This window comes from Gadus chalcogrammus, chromosome 3 (genome assembly GCF_026213295.1).
Source record: "Gadus chalcogrammus isolate NIFS_2021 chromosome 3, NIFS_Gcha_1.0, whole genome shotgun sequence".
Taxonomy (NCBI): domain Eukaryota; kingdom Metazoa; phylum Chordata; class Actinopteri; order Gadiformes; family Gadidae; genus Gadus; species Gadus chalcogrammus.
In genome coordinates this window covers 14,487,150-14,507,149 of record NC_079414.1, presented here as the reverse complement: position 1 = coordinate 14,507,149, position 20,000 = coordinate 14,487,150, and the positions used below count along the sequence as shown (strand labels likewise).

Below are 20,000 nucleotides of genomic sequence, written 5' to 3'. Positions count from 1 at the left end.
TTGAATCTATCTCAATTTCCCTCTTTCTCAAACGACTGCATTTGGCTTACCTTATTGCTATATCCCTTTATCACAGTAGCACTCTCAGAGGGTTTAGAGGTGTGGTGAGATTCATGGATTATCATTTGAGTGTAATTTGTAGACAATTCCACACCCATCTGTCAGCTATTGGTGAGTGAAAGGCTCTGATGAAATCAATGTTTCAAATCATATTTTTCAGATCCTTAAGGAGTTAGATGCAACAGAAGGGATTCTGGCTGTTCGTTCTATCATGTCCTGCATTCTTAATTATACACCCTGTCTCTCTCTCTCTCTCTCTCTCTCTCTCTCTCTCTCTCTCTCTCTCTCTCTCTCTCTCTCTCTCTCTCTCTCTCTCTCTCTCTCTCACTCCCCCTCTCTCTAGCTCTCTCTATTGTTTGTTGTATTTTTAGCTTCCTCTGAGATAAGTAACAACCCACTGGGCAGAGAGAGAGAGAGAGAGAGAGAGAGGGAGAGAAAAACAGGGAGAGAGAGAGAGAGAGAGAGAGAGAGAGAGAGAGAGAGAGAGAGAGAGAGAGAGAGAGAGAGAGAGAGAGAGAGAGAGAGCATCCATCAGACAGAGGGGGAGGAAAATATCAGGAGAAATATTGAGAAATCAAGGAAGACAGAGAGACAGTTGGAGAGTTAAGCAGAGCATTAAATGTAAACAATGAGAGAGGAAGAGGATGATGATGAAGAAGTGGTGGATTTATCTCATTGTAGAAGTGGATAATTGCATTGTCTCTGACAACACTCTACCTCAAACACAAACCCACACATGAGCATGCACACACCAACAAACACAAGTATGCAAGCACGTTACACAGCACATACTCAAACACCACACACACTGTTATACTGTATATACACATACACAGACACACAGACACACAGACACACACACACACACACACGCACGCACGCACGCACGCACGCACGCACGCACGCACGCACGCACGCACGCACGCACGCACGCACGCACGCACGCACGCACACACACACACACACACACACACACACACACACACACACACACACACACACACACACACACACACACACACACACACACACACACACACACACACACTGTGATATTATAGGTCTTATCTGTCTCCTTGCCCTGAGTCCTGCAGCAGCTTAGAGATAAGGGATCTTAACTCTGTGATCCCCCCCACCCCCAGGCCACAACCTACTGGTTCCACCTGATAATGAACACTCTCAGGTCAGGTCCCCACCACGCTGGCTCAGTGTACCCAACTTTGGGATATTTAAAGGGGAACCATCACGCTCGCTCTTGATTTTTGAAGAGAGCGCTGCACTCTTCAAAACTGTAGTGTGAACTCCACTTTCACTCATAAATGTTGTCAAAAATGTTGGACTACTTTTGTCATTGTGTGCGGGATTTGCTTTCTCCATTGTTCTGAATGATGCTGTTGATGTTGCAGACCGCGACTGTTTCACCGCCATGTCCATGCTGTTCCACAACCCTGACCATGCTGTTCCACAACCATGACCATGCTGTTTCACCACCATGTCCATGCTGTTCCACAACCATGACCGTGCTGTTTCCAACAATGACCATGCTGTTTCAGTATGAACATGTTTTTCCACGGCTACACGACGACATGAGAGCATTGTTCCCAAATGCATCAACAGTGCGAAAGCATTTTTTTTTAAATCTCTGCTGCTTTATTGTGGACAAAATACCAAAAAAGAGATGAATATGATTTGTTTTCAAATATGTCCCCATGCCCCGATGGGGACCTGAACTTATTCAACCTATCATCAGCCACTGACATCCTCCCGCTAAGTGAGTCACCTGTTTATAGTTAGTTGTCAGGACTCCATGTTTATGAGGCAGGGCTGAAGACGTTGTATTCAGGTGGTGCCGGGGCCAATTAGGTTCTCATTTGGTCTAACAAATCCTATCGCACCTCTTTTATGACCGCTTTTGTAGTGGTATCGGCATGTCCTTTGGCGAGTACCCTCCATCTGTGTTCATGGATTTGAAAGAAAGTCGCTTTCTTTTTTTAAGGCCACTTCCACACCAGCTCCCCCTCCTGTATTAGACAGCTCTACTCTCTGATTAAAAAGCAGGCTGGTAATCAGATAATTTACTCCAGTTTGGATTTTTCTTCTCCTTTTCTTGTGATCCGTCATCCAAAGTACAAACTTTGAACAATGTACGAATTACCGTTTTAGTTTTATGATCATTCTTTAGTACCGCCATACTTTGAAAGCCATGTTTCTTAATTGGAACTTAAGTGGATCATGTTTCCAATGAGAGCGCTCACACCGGCGCCGCCGTACAGCTGCTCTGCCACCTCCAGCATGGCTCATAAACGTTGTCCTTTGCTACCTATTATATTAAACAGGCCTGAATCGATACCACCTAGGGAACATTACTTTGCACCCCCATAATTAATCGTCGCAAACTGGATAATTTTGGCCGGTCCTGAGCCCTGCCAATTATGTCATTAAGAGGAAATGGAAAAGGCATTCAAAGGACTACTTCATTTCTCCAAATCTCTTGTTAGGATCAGCGGGGGAAGGATGTGTGCGTGTGAGTGTGTCACAGCTAATTATAAATGACATCCTGACACAGCTAATGCAGTTGGCTGTGTTGACGACAAAGGGACCTGTGATAAGCAAACACTGATTAGCAAAGCCCATTATTTTAACCTAATTAGCATTTCTTAGTTTTCATGGGTTGGTAAATGTCCTTTTTTACAATTCAACTTCCTTGTCTGGTTGTAATACTCCTTACTGTTTACTTGATTCTTGCTAATATTTATATTTAGAAGCCACAATAGAACAGGCATTTCATGAATGTAATTGATCTATAGCTAATGAAATGATTATATATGTATACATATATATATATATATATATATATGTATACTGTACAAGGCGCAATAGCAACTCACTAGCCTACCAGACCTTTCAATGCGCAGAGAGAAAGTATGTTACCTCAATTGTTAGTGGCGTGTTTCCCACTGTGTCACTGTGTCGTTTTAAGTCTGGTCCAATCATCCGTCCGGAAAAACTACGAGTCCCTGAGCATACTGGCATGCTGCCCTGGCTAATGAGGTGGCTGGGGGGAGGGGAGGGGCGTAGCGGTTGTAGTTGTTTGTTGGTGTCTGGGCTGCCGACATTCAGACACAACGCATCGTTACCACGGCCACCATGAACGAATCATTAGGCAGAGGTTCCATGCAGGCTAAACGCTCGTTAGCCTCTGTCACGTGCTTTGTCACAAACACACACACACACACACACACACACACACACACACACACACACACACACACACACACACACACACACACACACACACACACACACACACACACACACACACACACACACACACAAACTCAAAGAAGACCTAAACAGACGCTGAATGTTAAACCACACAGACCAAGGTGATTTGAGACCTGAATGTCAACAGTTTCATATCTGAACTAGGCTAAGCTCTGGATCAGTGTAATACATCCAGCGGCTGTATGTTTCTAGATAAGTGATTTGACCAAAGATATATTGCTATTTTACTAGTGAAATTTCTAATTCAGCCCACAAAGGTAAACATATATAAATATAAAGGTGAGGTGCAATGCAAGAGCATGATTGTGTGTGTGGGTGTTTGTTTGTGTGTGTGTGTGTGTGTGTGTGTGTGTGTGTGTGTGTGTGTGTGTGTGTGTGTGTGTGTGTGTGTGTGTGTGTGTGTGTGTGTGTGTGTGTGTGTGTGTGTGTGTGTGTGTGTGTGTGTTTGTATGTGTGTGTTCACGCTCTAGGCTGACCTTTGTTAGCAATTAATTGTGCAGTGGTTGCATGGACATCGAGCTGTCTGATGATTACACAAACGGAGGGAGAGAGAAAGATAGGGCGAGAGAGAGGAGAACGAGATGAGACGAAGAGAGGGGAACAATTGGGAAATAGAGGATAGAGAGAGAGCAATCTCAAGGCAATTAGGTATTTTTTGGTTTTTCTTGTTTTGTAATTGCTGTATATGTATGTCTGTGTTTGTGTGTGTGTGTGTGTGTGTGTGTGTGTGTGTGTGTGTGTGTGTGTGTGTGTGTGTGTGTGTGTGTGTGTGTGTGTGTGTGTGTGTGTGTGTGCGTGTGTTTCTTCCACACTATAATATTCTAGTTCAGGTTAACCTCTTGTTTCTGTTGTTTATTGACGGATCAAAGCTAACAGAAGAACGTAGTCCCCACCCTTTTTTAATCCTCTCTTCCTCCTCTTGACCCCTGACCCCTCATGACCCCCCCCCCCAGCCAGAGGAGCTGACCAACGTCTTGGAGATCTGCAACATCGTCTTCACCAGTATGTTTTCGCTGGAGATGATCCTGAAGATCACGGCATTTGGCTCCTTCAACTACCTCAGGAACCCCTACAATGTGTTTGACAGCATCATCGTCATCATCAGGTAGAGGAACCTTCCTCTACGTAGGATGGACGTGAGGGGGGGGGGGGGGGGGGATCGTCAGGTTGACTCAATGATCGATCATATTGTATTTCTTTGTCATGTTTTTTTCTACAAGAAACTTCAATGTAATCTCAGTTGATGTACAGTGTATGCACCGACGGACCTTTAGTGTTTATACGTTAAACCCCAAAAAATGAATATTGCAAATCAATATTGCAATTCACACCGCATTTTCATATCGGCACCCCATCTTATGCTAACCATTTAGAGTGATACACATCGTAGTGAACTATGCTACATGTCCTTCCCTCTCTCTTTCATCCCACTGCCCTGTCCCCCACCTGTCCACAAAGACCCAAAAGACGCTTAAGTGGATGACAAAAATACAGTGCTACAACTATCGGGCTAAGAAACAGGGATAAAACATAACAGGAGATAATTCATCAATTAATGAAGGACAACACAGCCGAACAAAGACATCTCATCGTTTGAAGTTCTAGGTGTTTTATTATTTTTGGGTGAGCCATGTTTCAGGCTGATCCAGATTGGTCTCGTTTTCTCTTTGCTCCCCCATTTCTGTCTGTTTGCTCTTTGGAATCAAACCCCGGCTAATGAAAGCGCGTCAGAGCCATTGTTGCCGTTGATCGGTTTCCTGATCTGCTCACGAAGCAGCCACCTGTGTCCGCCTGTCAGCGCGTCTGCCAATCTTTACTCTAGTCATCCGTCTGTCTCGCGAGAGTGGCTACGTCTTTGATCCGCCATCTTCATGTCTATTCATTTCACCTGAGCAGCATTCGCCCCCTGTGATCTCCATTGTACCGCCCGACCCCGCCCCAACCCTCTCCATCATCCATCAAAACGCACATCAAAGCTGGAACCAGAGAGGTGAGATCAAAATGGAAGCTCTGGTCAATGGCGCCCGAGAGGGAGAGAGAGAGAGAGAGAGAGAGAAATGTGCTGAATCTGTCTTCTCATCTACCTTCTCTCCGGCCTTTCTGTGCTTCCCACAACCTCCTCTGTTGCCCTCCAGCTCCCCGCCTCTCTCCTGAGATCAGAAGACAGATTCAGCCCGTATCTCTCTCTCTCTGCCGCCATCGACCAGAACACTTGATCCTGGTTGGTCGATAACGTTCCAAGGGTGTGTTTTATTTTGAAATAACGGGAACCCTCTGCCCCTTTTAACCGTTCCGATAAATGCTCTACAAATCCTACATTAACAACAACGGTCAAATAAATCGGCAGGTGTTTCCTCGACAACGCAAAAACAAAAATGCCAAATCGATCACAATATTTGAAGTTCTGCAGATTTTAGGCAATAAAAAGCCAAGCCCGTGATAAAAGTAACTCATACCTCCCCACTGTTGGTAACTTTGGTGTCAGCAGAATGAACCACTCTGAGACCGTCCCGTCCTTGGAAAGTGAATAACGACTGGTGTGGGGAAGGCAGGGTCGAGGCTGCTTCCCACCCGGCCAAGTGCACCCCGTTTGTGGTGTATCATGTCACACACCCTCCTCTCCCCATGCAGCGTGTGTGAGATCGTGGGCCAGTCGGACGGGGGTCTCTCCGTGCTGCGGACCTTCCGCCTGCTGAGGGTCCTGAAGCTGGTGCGCTTCCTGCCGGCCCTGCGCCGGCAGCTGGTGGTCCTGATGAAGACCATGGACAACGTGGCCACCTTCTGCATGCTCCTCATGCTCTTCATCTTCATCTTCAGGTTAGGATCCAACCCCCTTATTATTTATTCTGCATTAATCGTCAATTTGTTAACGTAAGTGAATGCACTTATGGGCAACAGTGGATGAGCAGTTAGCTAACAGTTGATTTACATTGTAGTCATCCTGTCGAGATTTCGTTTCAAATATTGTTGATGTTAACCATGGTAATGCTGTTCATTTTCACTAAGGTAGAAAGAGAGGTACTTCATTTATACATTATTTAATAGGGTTAATTTGAGGATTAACCCTAGCCCACTGATTGTAACCCTAACCCCATACTAATGTTATTTAATAATGCTTATAACTGAATTAACTAATGCAGATTAATGGTTGGATTAAGTGTTAACAGAATACTAATACTAAATAGAGAATACAAAGAAATAAGAAGAAAATAAAAATGCAAAAATACTGAAAGGAAAAGGAATGCTGACTCTTGAAATATGTATATACCCAAACTGTACATAACCTATAAAACATGCATAATGTAACCATTAAGTCTCTCAAACGGCAAAGAACGTCCTCAATGGCAGACACACCGGTGATGCAATTATTTCCTGTTAGGTTGTTAAATGTCAAGTGTATTGGAGTCAAGTAAATTTAATTAGTACAGTCCCTAATCACAGCTACAATCTCAAAGCTTAACCCAATAAGCCCTCTAAAGTGCAGAGGAAAAGTTGGCCAAAGCCCAGAGGGAATAAACTTGAGAAGGAACATGCAAAGTGGGATCCTTCCTTCCAGGGTGCAAGCGATGCCGCACGGTCAGACATATGGCGGTATAATGGAGGGTGTTTAACATGCAGTGTATGTATGGTGTTCTGGGGGCCAGCAGACCTAAAAATAGAACACAGGGAGAGCATTTCTGTGAAGCGCTGTTCATATTGACCGACGATTCTCAGCAGGAGATCAGACCCACATGTACATACGCACACACACACATCCAAACAGCAGTCAGTCAGTGGAGAGGCAAAGTGTTTTCTGTCTCTCTCTCCTTCCCCTGCACTTCCCTGTCTTTCTCTGTATTTCTGTCTCCCCCCCTCCCCGTTTCATGTACTCCATGTCAATGGATGTGAAGAGGCTCTCATGCGGTTTTTAGCTGTGAAGAACGTCAGTCTTAACCCTGAGTTCGATACTCACACATGCCATCGATGTATGTTCTTTTCATTGGGAGTGTTTGTACTGGTTGTGTTAAAGAAGGACAGGATTTGCAGCCTTGCCTGGCGTTCTCTCTTTCGCTCTCTCTCTCTCTCTCTCTCTCTCTCTCTCTCTCTCTCTCTCTCTCTCTCTATCTCTCTCTCTCTCTCTCTCTCTCTCTCTCTCTCTCTCTCTCTCCCTCTCCCTCTCTCTCAGGTTATCTCACTCTCCCTCTCAGGGTCTCTCGCTCGCTCTCTCAGGGTCTCTCGCTCTAATCTATTTTTCAGGGTCTCTCCTTTTTTGATCAAAAGTGAGCTCGGGAACAAATGGTTTTAGCACTTAGTTATTTATACTGTGTTTGTGTGTGTGTGGGTGTGTGTGTGTGTTGCAGTACTCTAGGGATGCATTTTAAATGCTACGTGTGTATCTATGTTGTGGCATGTGTATCTATGTTGTGGCCGTTTGCACTCAGTGATCTCAGGCTGAACCTTTGTAATACACACGCTTCACACCAAAGAAAGGGTGGACAAAGTAGTTGTATTCATAAAGGGAGGAGGAGGGGGGGTAACTCAAGTTCTTCCAGGATGGGGTCAATTTACAGTCAGGGTTTAGTCTCTCTTGGCCCAGGGACACACAGGGGCACTTTAACAGTGCTCATACATACATACATGCAGACATACATACATACATACATACATATATACTGTATATGAGAGGGAGAGAGAGAGAGAGAGAGAGAGAGAGAGAGAGAGAGAGAGAGAGAGAGAGAGAGAGAGAGAGAGAGAGAGAGAGTATTCTAAAGATGTGTATATGATTTATCTTTATGTTTGTATACTTGCACTTATACATACAACCATATGTATTTATGTAAACATGTTGCAGTATCATATCCTAGGGATGCATATCTTTGGCTGTAAGTTGTATAAATGTGTGAGTGTGTGTGTGTGTGTGTGTGTGTTGCAGAATTCTAGGGATGCATATCTTTGGATGTAAGTTATAAATGTGTGCGTGTGTGTGTGTTGCAGTATTCTAGGGATGCATATCTTTGGCTGTAAGTTCAGCCTGAGGACGGAGACGGGGGACACAGTGCCGGACAGGAAAAACTTTGACTCTTTGCTCTGGGCCATCGTCACCGTGTTCCAGGTAACACACACACACACACACACAACCACACACACACAACACACACACACAACACACACACACACACAACACACACACAAACACACACACACACACACACAACACACACACACACACACACACACACACACACCTGCACGCCCACAAACACACTGATTTGTAAAGCAAATCGGTGTGTGTGTGCTTAAATATAGTATTATCTCCAGTTCAAGTCAGGTGTATATATGTGTATGGGTATATGTGTGATATACAAATATACTGTATGTGTGCGTTTAAATGTGTGTATGGTCTCTAGCTCCAGTGCTGTGCACATATGTATACACACATATGTCTATACATCTGTGTGTATATATGTGTAATATACATAACATATATATATATATATACATATATATTTATATATATATATGTGTGTGTGTGTGTGTGTGTGTGTGTGTGTGTGTGTGTGTGTGTGTGTGGTGTGTCTGTGTGTGTGTGTGTGTGTGTGTGTGTGTGTGTGTGTGTATGTTTAACTGTGTGCATGATCTCCAGATGGAGTGAGGTGTATACAGTGTATATACGTGTTCTACATATATATGTGTGTTTAACTGTGTGCATGATCTCCAGATGGAGTGAGGTATACAGTGTATATACGTGTGATCCATATATATGTGTGTTTAACTGTGTGTATTGGTCTCCAGATCCTCACCCAGGAAGACTGGAACGTGGTGCTGTATAACGGCATGGCCGCCACCTCCCCGCTGGCCGCGCTGTACTTCGTCGCTCTGATGACCTTCGGGAACTACGTCCTCTTCAACCTGCTGGTGGCCATCCTGGTGGAAGGTTTCCAGGCAGAGGTAAGGCTGGCACACATACAAGGGCGGGGGGGGGGGTTGTCCTAATGATATAGGAGGAAATATAGACTTTGTCACTACTTCTCGTAGCCCATGTGTCCAACCCAGTACATTTACAAACCCTAACCGCAGAACTACCCTAGCCTCATTCAGAGAGGAAACGTATCGTTATACTCATGGGTTTTTTTCAGATTCAAATGCAAAAATTTTTTAATTTGACAGGCTACCACCACTACACAACGCAAAAACAAGTGTAGTGGGGATTATGATTATAAAAAAAAAAGAGTTACTAAGAAATCTGCAGGCCTGAGGCATTAGCAGCTGTCAGTGTCTTCACCTCCACAATAACCTTCCTCACTGGAAAATTGAATACGTCAAAAGTATTGCCTCAGATCAATGATTTCCTCACCACAATGGAAATGTCACCGTAGCACACTATCCATCTTCTGTATGTCTTTCTTTTCCTCCCTTCCTCCCCCGTTTCTCTCTCTCTCTCTCTCTCTCTCTCTCTCTCTCTCTCTCTCTCTCTCGCTCCTCTCTCTCTATCTCTCTCTCTCTCTCTCCCCCTCCCTCCCTCCCTCTCTCTCTCTCTGTCTCCACCCACTCTCTCTCTTGCTTTCACGCACACACCAACTCTCGCTCTCTCTTGGTCTCCAGGGTGATGCTAACCGTTCCTACTCTGACGACGACCGCTCTTCGTTCGACGAGAGCGAGAAGCACAACGACTCCCTGAAGCTCTCAGGTACGCGGCAGCGAGGCGTCCGACCCCTCAGGGCCACAGCTCACGTGACCTCACAGTATTTGTTATAGTTATTGTCACGACTACTGCTAGCAGGGCTGACAAGACCTCGGAGAGACAAAACAAAAGAAGAACGCTTTTAATGAAGAAACTCAAAAATCTCAGATCCAAGAAGCAGCATGGAACAGCAGGACATGACAAATATAACGAACCGACCAGGGAGCAAAGGATGTGACCTTGTATACACTGGGAGAGACTGATCAGGGAACAAGGTGCCGGTGGAGAGATGGACAGGGTGCTCAGGTGAGGGGAAGGATGCGAGTGCAGTGGGGAGATGCAGGATTTGGGAATTGAGTGGAAAAGTCTAAGGACATCTGGTGGACAGGTAGAGAATGGAAACTAAATAACAAAAAGAAGGGAGTCAGACTATGACACTTACTCATATTTCATTAATCAGATGGATTTGCCCGCTCCGACAAAAGTTGCTGTGGATTCAGATACATTTCATTAGCGAGCTGCTAGACTCTAATTAGGGCATCTTGCTCCAGGCTGCCTTCAGGTTGCACAAACAAAAACATCAGAGTTGGCCCGCAAAAAAAAGGAATGTAAGACCGCAAATTGATAAGATATTTGTTGTTGTAATCCTCAAAATAACTTGTTGTTGCGCCTAGATGCCACGATGGGAAACTAAGCCACTAATTATTCAGAAGGAGGTTATGAAAATGCTCATTGCCAACGTCAACTTGCAAGATGTCCCTGTCAAAAGGAAGAAAAGTCGATGCAGATCAAATCATTATTCAAGATGTTTATTTATTTAGTCAATGGAAACTCAACATGTCTAGTGTGCATACAGAATGTCGTTAAAAATAGAATATTCGCAACTGTTATGATGCCCCGAGGGAAAGGTACATCAAATACACAGTTTTTGCACATGCAGTTAGAAGGGGATTAGATGAACGATCTGTCAATCACGTAGATCACGTATGTCCTCATAGGAATCATCAGTGGTTTCGTAGGTTTGCTGCTCACAAAAGTATCAAAGAATTAAATATTGAGACAAGCAAGCATGGGAATATAATATGAGTGAAAATTCCCCTTGCAAAACTTAACCATAAGGGTACGTTCATGGAATTTTAATTAACTTTGGCAATTGCAGAAATAAGCATTATGATGCAGCATAAACAAAACTCTATTAAATAATGTATAAAATAATAGCTTTGTTAACTTGAACACCATAGTATACATGTACACCTTTAGTAGATGATTACCTGACACATTATTTATCTGTGAATGTAGTGTTGATGAATGCATCCTGATTGTAATGTGTTACCAGTCCCCGTTTAACACTTCAAGTCAACAGCTTTTCGGGGGAACCAAACATAACACTCCAACAGAACAACATGACAACAAACAGAAACAATTATTCCATCCTTAGGATAAGTTTCCAGAAAGGGGAACACAATCATTATTATGTTCATTAAAGCTGCACTGTTTATTTATACTGCAGCTATATACTCTATATACTACATAGAAACAATGTACAATAAGTCAGCCATCAAATGTGTGTATGAATTATATGTTAGAAGAGACTCCATGCTGATCCTTTTTAACCAGTGTGGACAGGATTTGTCATATGCCAGCGACCAGAGCCCCCCCACCCTGCCAGCAGGGAGCCCCCCAGCTGGCGGGGTGTCCGCCCGGGTGGGGGGGCCGGGAATTGACTCACACGCTTTGTCTTGCTTTGTTGTCCCTTGGAAACGGACCAATAGAAATACAATAAAACACAAAGTAGATGCCATTTAGTGGACACTTTTATCCAACGTCTCTCACAATACTCGTGAGTGCTCTAGAGTGTCCCCAGTGGGAATCGTGTTCAGGCCTTGTTCTACCAGCCAGTTGAGTGAAACAGCGAATCCAATGATTGATGAACTTGTTATGATCATTGACTTTTAATAGGTGTTCAATCACAGTGAACACCTATTATTGTGTGTGTGTATATATATTGTATTGTGTGTGTGTATATATAAATATATATATATATATATATATATATATATATATATATATATATTGTCCTGTATATTGTAGATAAAGTAATGCATAATATTTTCTCATTGTAAGTGTCTAGGGAGGGTGTTAGTTAGTGTTTGGTTGAAATCGGCCATCTTACACAGCTCATAGACCCAATGAAAACCCGAAGGACCTCCAGCCTGTCCATACTCACCCTACCTACCTCTTGCATTGTGTCGTTTAGACCCCAAGATATGCACCCTGACACCCAACGGGCACCTGGAGCTGGGGGGCTCCCTGGCCCACGCCTCGGACCCCCGCAGCCTGGTGCTGGACTCACGCAAGAGCAGCGACATCAGCCTGGGAAGAGCCAGTCTGGACCGGAGGTCCCTCTCCCTGGTAAGCCACAGAGCACGCACAGAGCATGCACGCAAACGCAGACGCGCGCATGCCATTATGTACATGTACGCACACATACAAACCTATCTACATGTACAAACAAGATACAAATACATATTAAACCACAATGAAGAGGAAGAGGTGGAGAGATGGAGAGCAGGAGAGAGAGAGAGATAAGGGAGAGTGAGAAGGAGAGAGAGAGAACAAAACAGTTTAGCAGTTTAGTCAGGGTCAGCATCCAGTTGCCGTGACAACGTGTACTAATTATGGCTTCCTGTGTTCTTGTCTCTCTGAGAAACATTTGGAGATTGTTAACAGAGATGACTATAATAAAAGTTGGATCGGGTGATGGTGTTTAATGGACAAACAGAGAGAGAGAGAGAGAGAGAGAGAGAGAGAGAGAGAGAGAGAGAGAGAGAGAGAGAGAGAGAGAGAGAGAGAGAGAGAGAGAGAGAGAGAGAGAGAGAGAGGAAAAGAAAGACATACAAGGATACAGAGAATTTAAAGGACATCTTTTGGATTTTTCAACCCTGAAGCTTTTTTTCCTATCATTTTCGGTCCATGTGACTAATGTGGACACCAATTTTTGAAATTGGTCTAGTATTGATCGAGAATGATGTGGCCATAATCCGGAAAAATGGGCTGCAGTCCTTTGGGGCAAGAGCGTCCCCTCAATTTATCCTCTGAAAGTGTTTGTTTTTGCCGCTGACCGGCTTGAATAGGATCTGAAATTATAGAAAGTATCCCTAAAGAGAAATACAAAACCGATGATCCGATCTGTCATTGTGTCCATCAAAGCAGAAGGTTCGCTCTGAAATCTTATTTTTGCATTATTGCATTGTTGCAAGATATTTCCGTGTTGACATTACAATCTGAACCATCCTTGACCCAAATCATTAACACAACAAACACATCAAACTCTTCGCTCCCCAGCTCTCACTTACGTGTCTACCACTATCTTCCTTCAAAAACTCAAATCTTGTGAGACTACTCATTGAGTGAGACTTGGTTAGGAACAATAACAAACAGATTGGATCAAGTGAAAGGTGAAGGAGCAAGCTTTGTTTCTCCGTAGGGATCCTTTTTCTAATGTAGAATATAATCTGAGCCTGTAAGTGGCAAAAACAAGCAGTTTTTAGGGGATATACATTGCCGGAGGGTGATCAGAGGTTGGCCTCCCTGAATCTTAAGAGAGAGAAAATCTATCAGATGCCATGTTAAATGCATCAGAACTCCTGCTTTACTCTATCATATTGCAAACAGCAGGAATAATTAAATGCATTTTTTATTCAACCTCAGATTCTTGCGTCACAGTTATAGACGTTATAAGTAAAAGTGCATGAGCTCTATAAAAAAAACTGTCCAACTTTTGATGAAGGCATTGATCAAATCAGCTATGTACTTACCTCAGTAATGTGACAACATTGATCAATCAGACTCGATATGCAGCGAGCGAATGTCCTCACTGCACAAACGAAGCAGGTAGGGGTAAGGCTTCTTGCAATTGCTTAAAGGACGATTCCGGTATTTTGAACATTGAGCCCCCTTTCTGGTTTGTCTAGGAAAAAATAGAGTGGTTAGCACCGAAATTTCGAACATTGGTCCTGTCTGGGGTATTTGGCTAATTTCGTATCGCCCCTACCTGCTTCACAATGGCTGGCTATGGGCATTCACAAACCTGTCCTTAAACAACCCTAAACGTTTCTATTCAGAAATGTGAAACTCACCTAGTGGTTAGTGGTATTCGTTGATGTTCCTGATCAAGTATCGTAGAGAAATACATTTTCTATTGTGTTTTATTTGGCATTTTGCAAATCCATTGGAACGGAAACCGGACCGGAACCGGACACGGAAGGGGTCGTCTTTTCGCTCGGTTCTCCGTATCAACAGTAGGGCTAGAACCGAGCAAAAAGACTACAACCAGCCCTCCTTTCCGTTTCCGGTAGCAGGACCAATGTTCAAAATTTCGGTGTTAACCACAATATGACCGGAATTGTCCTTTAAGACTAAAGACATCATAATTTCTACGCTATCCAGCCTGTGTATTTTTCTGTTGCAGGACACATCATTCTTGCCAATGGTTAAAAAAAGGCATCAGGTGTTTTGTTTTGTGTTGATATGTAATTCAAAGAAGAACTGTGTAGCCTTCAGCTTCATCATTTAGCCTTCAGCCTGTCACACGACCGAAAAACACAGTTTGAATTGCAATAAAACCTCCCTGCTAATGCTTAATTGCTTGTAAAGAAACCGTTGACATTGATTTGAGACGTAGCGGTGTGCACATCAGCATGCGTGCAGTGCATACTGCACAAACACACACACCCACAGACACACACACAAACATACATACCCACACACACATATGCACGCACACACACAGAAATACACAACCACACGCACACACACACACACCATCAGAAGCACACACAGGCGGACAGACACACATACACGCACATGCACACACACCCACAGACACACACAGAGGCGGACAAACGTACACAAACACGCAGGTAGACACACACATACACACACACCCTCACGAATGTCACATGCGATCATCTCCTTCAAACAGGGCTCACAGTGGCGTGTAACAAGCGCTGGTGTGCACCCTCTCTGCGGATGATTGGCATAACTTACACTTCAGACAGTACAACATGTCATTAGAGAGGGAGGATTCGGCACGCAGAAATCACCACCGCCGTTTGTGTCTCTCTGTGGGTTTCACTGCTCAACAATCAAAGCCTCATCGTGCTGAGTCCAGTCAAATCGTATTTTTATTCATTCAATTAAAGAAGAAGTGTTATAGAATAAAACATCAGCAACTTTTGGCCCTTCCACCTACAAAGAACTAAGAAGATAAATTATATATATTAATGAACCTTTAATCTCTGATTACTATTGCTCCTTTGCCTAATTAAGTTGGCTGAATTAATATGCTTGAATACAAGGGTAATTCTAGTGTAAGTAGAAAGTACCCACTTCAAGATTATTTATTTTAGAAGGAAGATCATTGTTCTTCCCTCAGTGAAACAATGAAGCGTTACAGCATTGTCCTTGTTCATAAGGAATCAATATGCTCTCAATATTTTCTAAAGCTGGACTTATTAATATAACATTGCAGTGTTTAAAGCAACTTCAATGAGCTTCTTTGATATGGGTTATTACTCACTGTGCTATTTAGTACTTCTAACTGTTTAGCATAATCTTGAATGCAGTGGATTCATGTCAGTTTTGGAGCAGGTTGGTGTAAAGGCATTTTATTAAGGAGGCCTACAGGTAGACTGTGAACCTTAAAAAGGTTCGGGGGTAACCCAGAACCTTTTGTCTCGGAGTCAAATATCTCATATCTCACATTTTCTCTTTCGAATCCCAACCAACCCGATATGCTTCTTATGCTTCTGTTTCAGCGACACGCCCGCAGTTCCATGTACCACAATTGGGGGCGCCCTCTCCCTCCACAGTCGGCCTGGAGCCGCAGGTAGACCCAGGCCCCCAGACACGCCAAACACAGATTGTGCTTTTCACCCTAATGAGGAGCTAACGACTTTCATCAATGATCAAAATGAATACAAGGGACCTTTGACAATTGCTTTATAATTGGATTGAACCTGCGCTTATTATTTCTTCATTCCTTTAATCATTTGGCAGATGCCTTAATCCGAAGCGACTTGCACTTAATCATTTTAGGTAGGTGAGAGGTAGAGGTTACGTTCGTTTTCTCAGGGATTTCTCTGTTCTTTGATTGGGAGCCATAATTCCTGCTCACGGTGATGTCATACCGTATCTTAATTGGTGTCAACCAAGTCACTTGCCTGTTTGTGAAGACCTGGGGGAGCTGGCTGACATGTAGACAGTGCATGTACTGTCCTATAGGAGGCTCACTGTGGCTGGACGCATACTGACAGGTCACCACCCTTAAGTCAATTGGAAAATAATGGTTTAATTCTCCTGATACAAAGCAAATGCATTGTTATCTTCGTTCAGTTAGGATCCTAGTTGCTTATTCATCTCCATATTATGCATTTTGAGAGGTTCCTGTAAGGTTTGAATTGGAATTTGTTTTGGTCATAGAATAGAGTGAGGCTGCGATTCAGTTGACGCCCTCAATGGGCCAAATATGGAGTGCAAAAAGCAAAAGCAATTGCAGCGCCAATAACATGAAGTCATACCGCTGGCCGTGAGTTAAAGGTACCGTCCCGGACGCGACGTCCATGCCTTCAACGGTCTGCGGTCGCAATGTGTCGTGTTAACGGGGTCCCGGGTTCCCCAGGTCCAGTTGGAACAGCCTGAGCCGGAGGAGCTGCGCGGTGGGCGGAGCTCCCCTGGTGGGCGGGAGCCTGCGTGTCCGCAGCACCCGTTCCCCCTACTCCTCCTCCCCCCACTCCGCCGAGCACCAATCCCTGCTCTTCCACTCCCGGCCCGCCATCCACCCCCCTCTGCCGCCGCCGCCCCCGCTGTCCAGGCGCTACAGCGGGGGGGCCCGCCACGACCGCCGCGCCATCTCCCTGGAGCTCCCCGAGCTGCCGCCCGCTCCCGCTTCATCCACCCTCCCCCCAGCGCTGCCCCCGCCCTTACCTCCAGCGCCACCGCCGCCCGCACCACCACCACCTCCTCCTCCTCCTCCTCCTCAACAAGAACCCCTGAGGAGGAGCTTGGGGTCGGGCACGGCGGGCTCCGGCAGCGTGGGCGTGGGGCCGGAGCACCAGGACTGCAACGGCAAGACGGCCCACCCCCACCACCACGCCCTCATCCTGGCCGAGGTGTTCCCCCAGCTCAAGGCCCGCAAGGACCGCGCCGACACGGACGAGGAGATCGACTACGTGAGTACTATACACATATACTAGTACCTATTATACCTGTTATATCACATGTGGTTCCCCCTGCGTGACCTGAGCAGGTCATCCCACATAATAATGAATGATGCCTCGTCACTGTCATATAACTCTTTGCATTTGATGCCCCCCTTGAGACATATTATTTAGCTTAAAATGCATGTCTATGGAGAAAGTATTTATTAAATCCTTTTTGCAGCAAATATCTTCTTTACAACTTTATTTATTTTATTATTTTGGTCACCGTGGTATAAACGTGATTGTGCGATATTACTTAAGTACGGTATGGCTTTTATACAGCAGTACTATGCCGTTGAATGAACAATGTGCCGGGGAAATTTAGTGTTATTTTTGTTAGTGCAATCACAGTTCAAGGTTGGATCTGAGTTTGAATTAGGTACCATTCTATCTAATCTCGTCTTGTTCCCTTGTTTCCTTTTCTCAGGGCCTGTGTTTCCGGATCCACAAGATGATGGAGGTGTACAAGCCAGACTGGTGTGAGAGCCGACAGGACTGGTCTGTGTACCTGTTCTCCCCTCAAAACAAGTAAGGCCCCATTGAAAGGGCTCCTTCATTCTATCACTAAAGAATCCATTATCAGCCTGGCCTTTAGCAGCCCAGTTTTAGAAAGAAGGAGCACTTCTATAATGTTGTAACACAAACCACAGCGTGTACCATGACCAAGCAGCACTGCAGACTAGGCTAACATCCCATTAACCGCACCAGGGCGTATATAAGAACCAAGCAGCGCTAGAGGCTAGGCAGCCAACATCACACCCACAGCACCACAGCATGTACAACACAACCCCCCCGAGCAGCACTTCAGGCCAGGCTAACATCACATTAATAGCACAACAGCATGTACCAGAACGAAGCAGCGCTACAGGCCAGGCTAACATCACACGGGAGCGTATCTATGTTCCCCGGGTCCTATGTTCCCCGGTGTCCTTATGTTTCCCCGGGTCCTATGTTCCCCGCTCTTGTATCTGTGACCGGGAGGGCTTCGTAGGACCCTGTGAGCAAATCTTTTTTTTCGTAGGATGGTAGGGCAAGTACCGCCTTTTTCGCCTCTGATTCCTCGCCTGTGATAATTTAGAATGTCTCTCCTCCGATTGGTTAGGTTAGGGTTAGGTTTAGGGTTAACCCTAGACCTAACCCTAACCCTAACCATAACCCTAAACCTGACCCTAACCCTTTGCACCCGGGGAACATAGGACCTGGGGATCATAGGGATGACCCCAACAGCACCACAGGGTGTACCAACCGTCCACGACCAAGCAGTGCTACAGGCTAGGCTAAAATCACACCAACAGCACCAGAGTGTAAGAACCAAGCAGTGCTACAGGCTAGGCTAAAATCACACCAACAGCACCAGAGTGTAAATAAGAACCAAGCAGCGCTACAGGCTAGGCTAAAAGCACCAGAGCAAATATGAGAACCAAGCAGCGCTACAGGCTAGGCTGCTAAAAACCCACCTACTGCTCCTCAGCGTGTACCAGTTCGTCTCCCCTCCCAGTGAACCGCTTCTCACGTAGACCGGGGCTTGTGTAAACAGCATCGGCCCGAAGCGACCACGCTTAACATTTGAAAAGGGTTATTTTCACAAGGGCATTTCCTTCTGAAGCAGAACTATTGGCTGCTGGATTATCCCTGCAGGCAACACAAATGAAAAATCACTCAGTTAGACGTTCAGCCCTTCACTCTAATCCCCGCGCGCTGATAGCCACTTTAGCAGCTAACACCCCGGCCCCAGGGGGAGTGTTTGGCCATGCTGGCAGGTGTCATCGTTCAGGCAAATGGAAGACAGGGACTGCACGCCTGCAAGTGTGTGTGTGTGTGTGTGTGTGTGTGTGTGTGTGTGTGTGTGTGTGTGTGTGTGTGTGTGTGTGTGTGTGTGTGTGTGTGTGTGTGTGTGTGTGTGTGTGTGTGTGTGTGTGTGTGTGATCAAACGTGTTTGTATTTTTGCCTGTTTGTTAGGCTGCTTTTGTTTGTTTGTTTACAGGGGTCTCTGTATGCATGCATGTGCAAGCGTGTGTGCGTTTGTGTGCATGTGTGTGTCGGCACCAATATGCTCCCTTAAGTGTTTTTTATTTGCACTGTATTTATGTCTGTGCTGTGTGTGTGTGTGTGTGTGTGTGTGTGTGTGTGTGTGTGTGTGTGTGTGTGTGTGTGTGTGTGTGTGTGTGTGTGTGTGTGTGTGTGTGTGTGTGTGTGTGTGTGTGTGTGAAGGGTGTGTACGTGTATATGTAAGTTGTGTGTTTGTATGTGTTTGTGTGATGTGTGTATGCTGAGTATTGTTTGTATCAGTGAGTGAGACATGGGTGTCTGCTGGTGTGTGTATCGGTGTGTTCCGGGTGTTTGTGTTGGAGAAGCAGTATGAGTGTGTCTGTGTGTATCGGTGTGTGCCACGTGTGTGGAGTTTGTGTGTCTATCGCTGTAAATGGTGTGTGCGTATATGTGGGTGTGTGTGAATCAATGAGTTCACTGTCTATATGTGTGTGTGCGTCTGCATATCACTGTGTATGGTCTACGTATATGTGTGTGTCTGATTGTGTTTGTGTGTGTGTGGGTCTTTGAATGGGAGACAGAAAAGAAAGAAAGGTTTAATGTGATGTTAGGGTCTATTGTAGAGCCGAGGAACATACAGAACAGTCCTGGTTCTTCTTAGCAGAACAGGAGTAGTCCGCAGAGCGACTCCTCTCTCCTTCCTCTCTCCAGTAGAATATACAGAGTGTGCTTTCTGTGAGTGA

General features: G+C 45.0%; 1 protein-coding gene across 1 annotated transcript in view; it reads left to right on the top strand.

Moving 5' to 3' along the window:
• Positions 1-20,000, top strand: part of LOC130380050 (voltage-dependent T-type calcium channel subunit alpha-1I-like) — a 109,813-nt gene that overhangs the window by 86,468 nt on the left and 3,345 nt on the right. Inside the window, exons 11-19 of the mRNA XM_056587233.1 lie at positions 4,299-4,450; positions 5,977-6,162; positions 8,320-8,437; positions 9,118-9,273; positions 9,928-10,012; positions 12,264-12,418; positions 15,826-15,896; positions 16,689-17,238; positions 17,696-17,796. Coding sequence (XP_056443208.1) covers positions 4,299-4,450; positions 5,977-6,162; positions 8,320-8,437; positions 9,118-9,273; positions 9,928-10,012; positions 12,264-12,418; positions 15,826-15,896; positions 16,689-17,238; positions 17,696-17,796 — 1,574 coding nt within the window. The remainder of the gene's footprint in view (positions 1-4,298; positions 4,451-5,976; positions 6,163-8,319; positions 8,438-9,117; positions 9,274-9,927; positions 10,013-12,263; positions 12,419-15,825; positions 15,897-16,688; positions 17,239-17,695; positions 17,797-20,000) is intronic.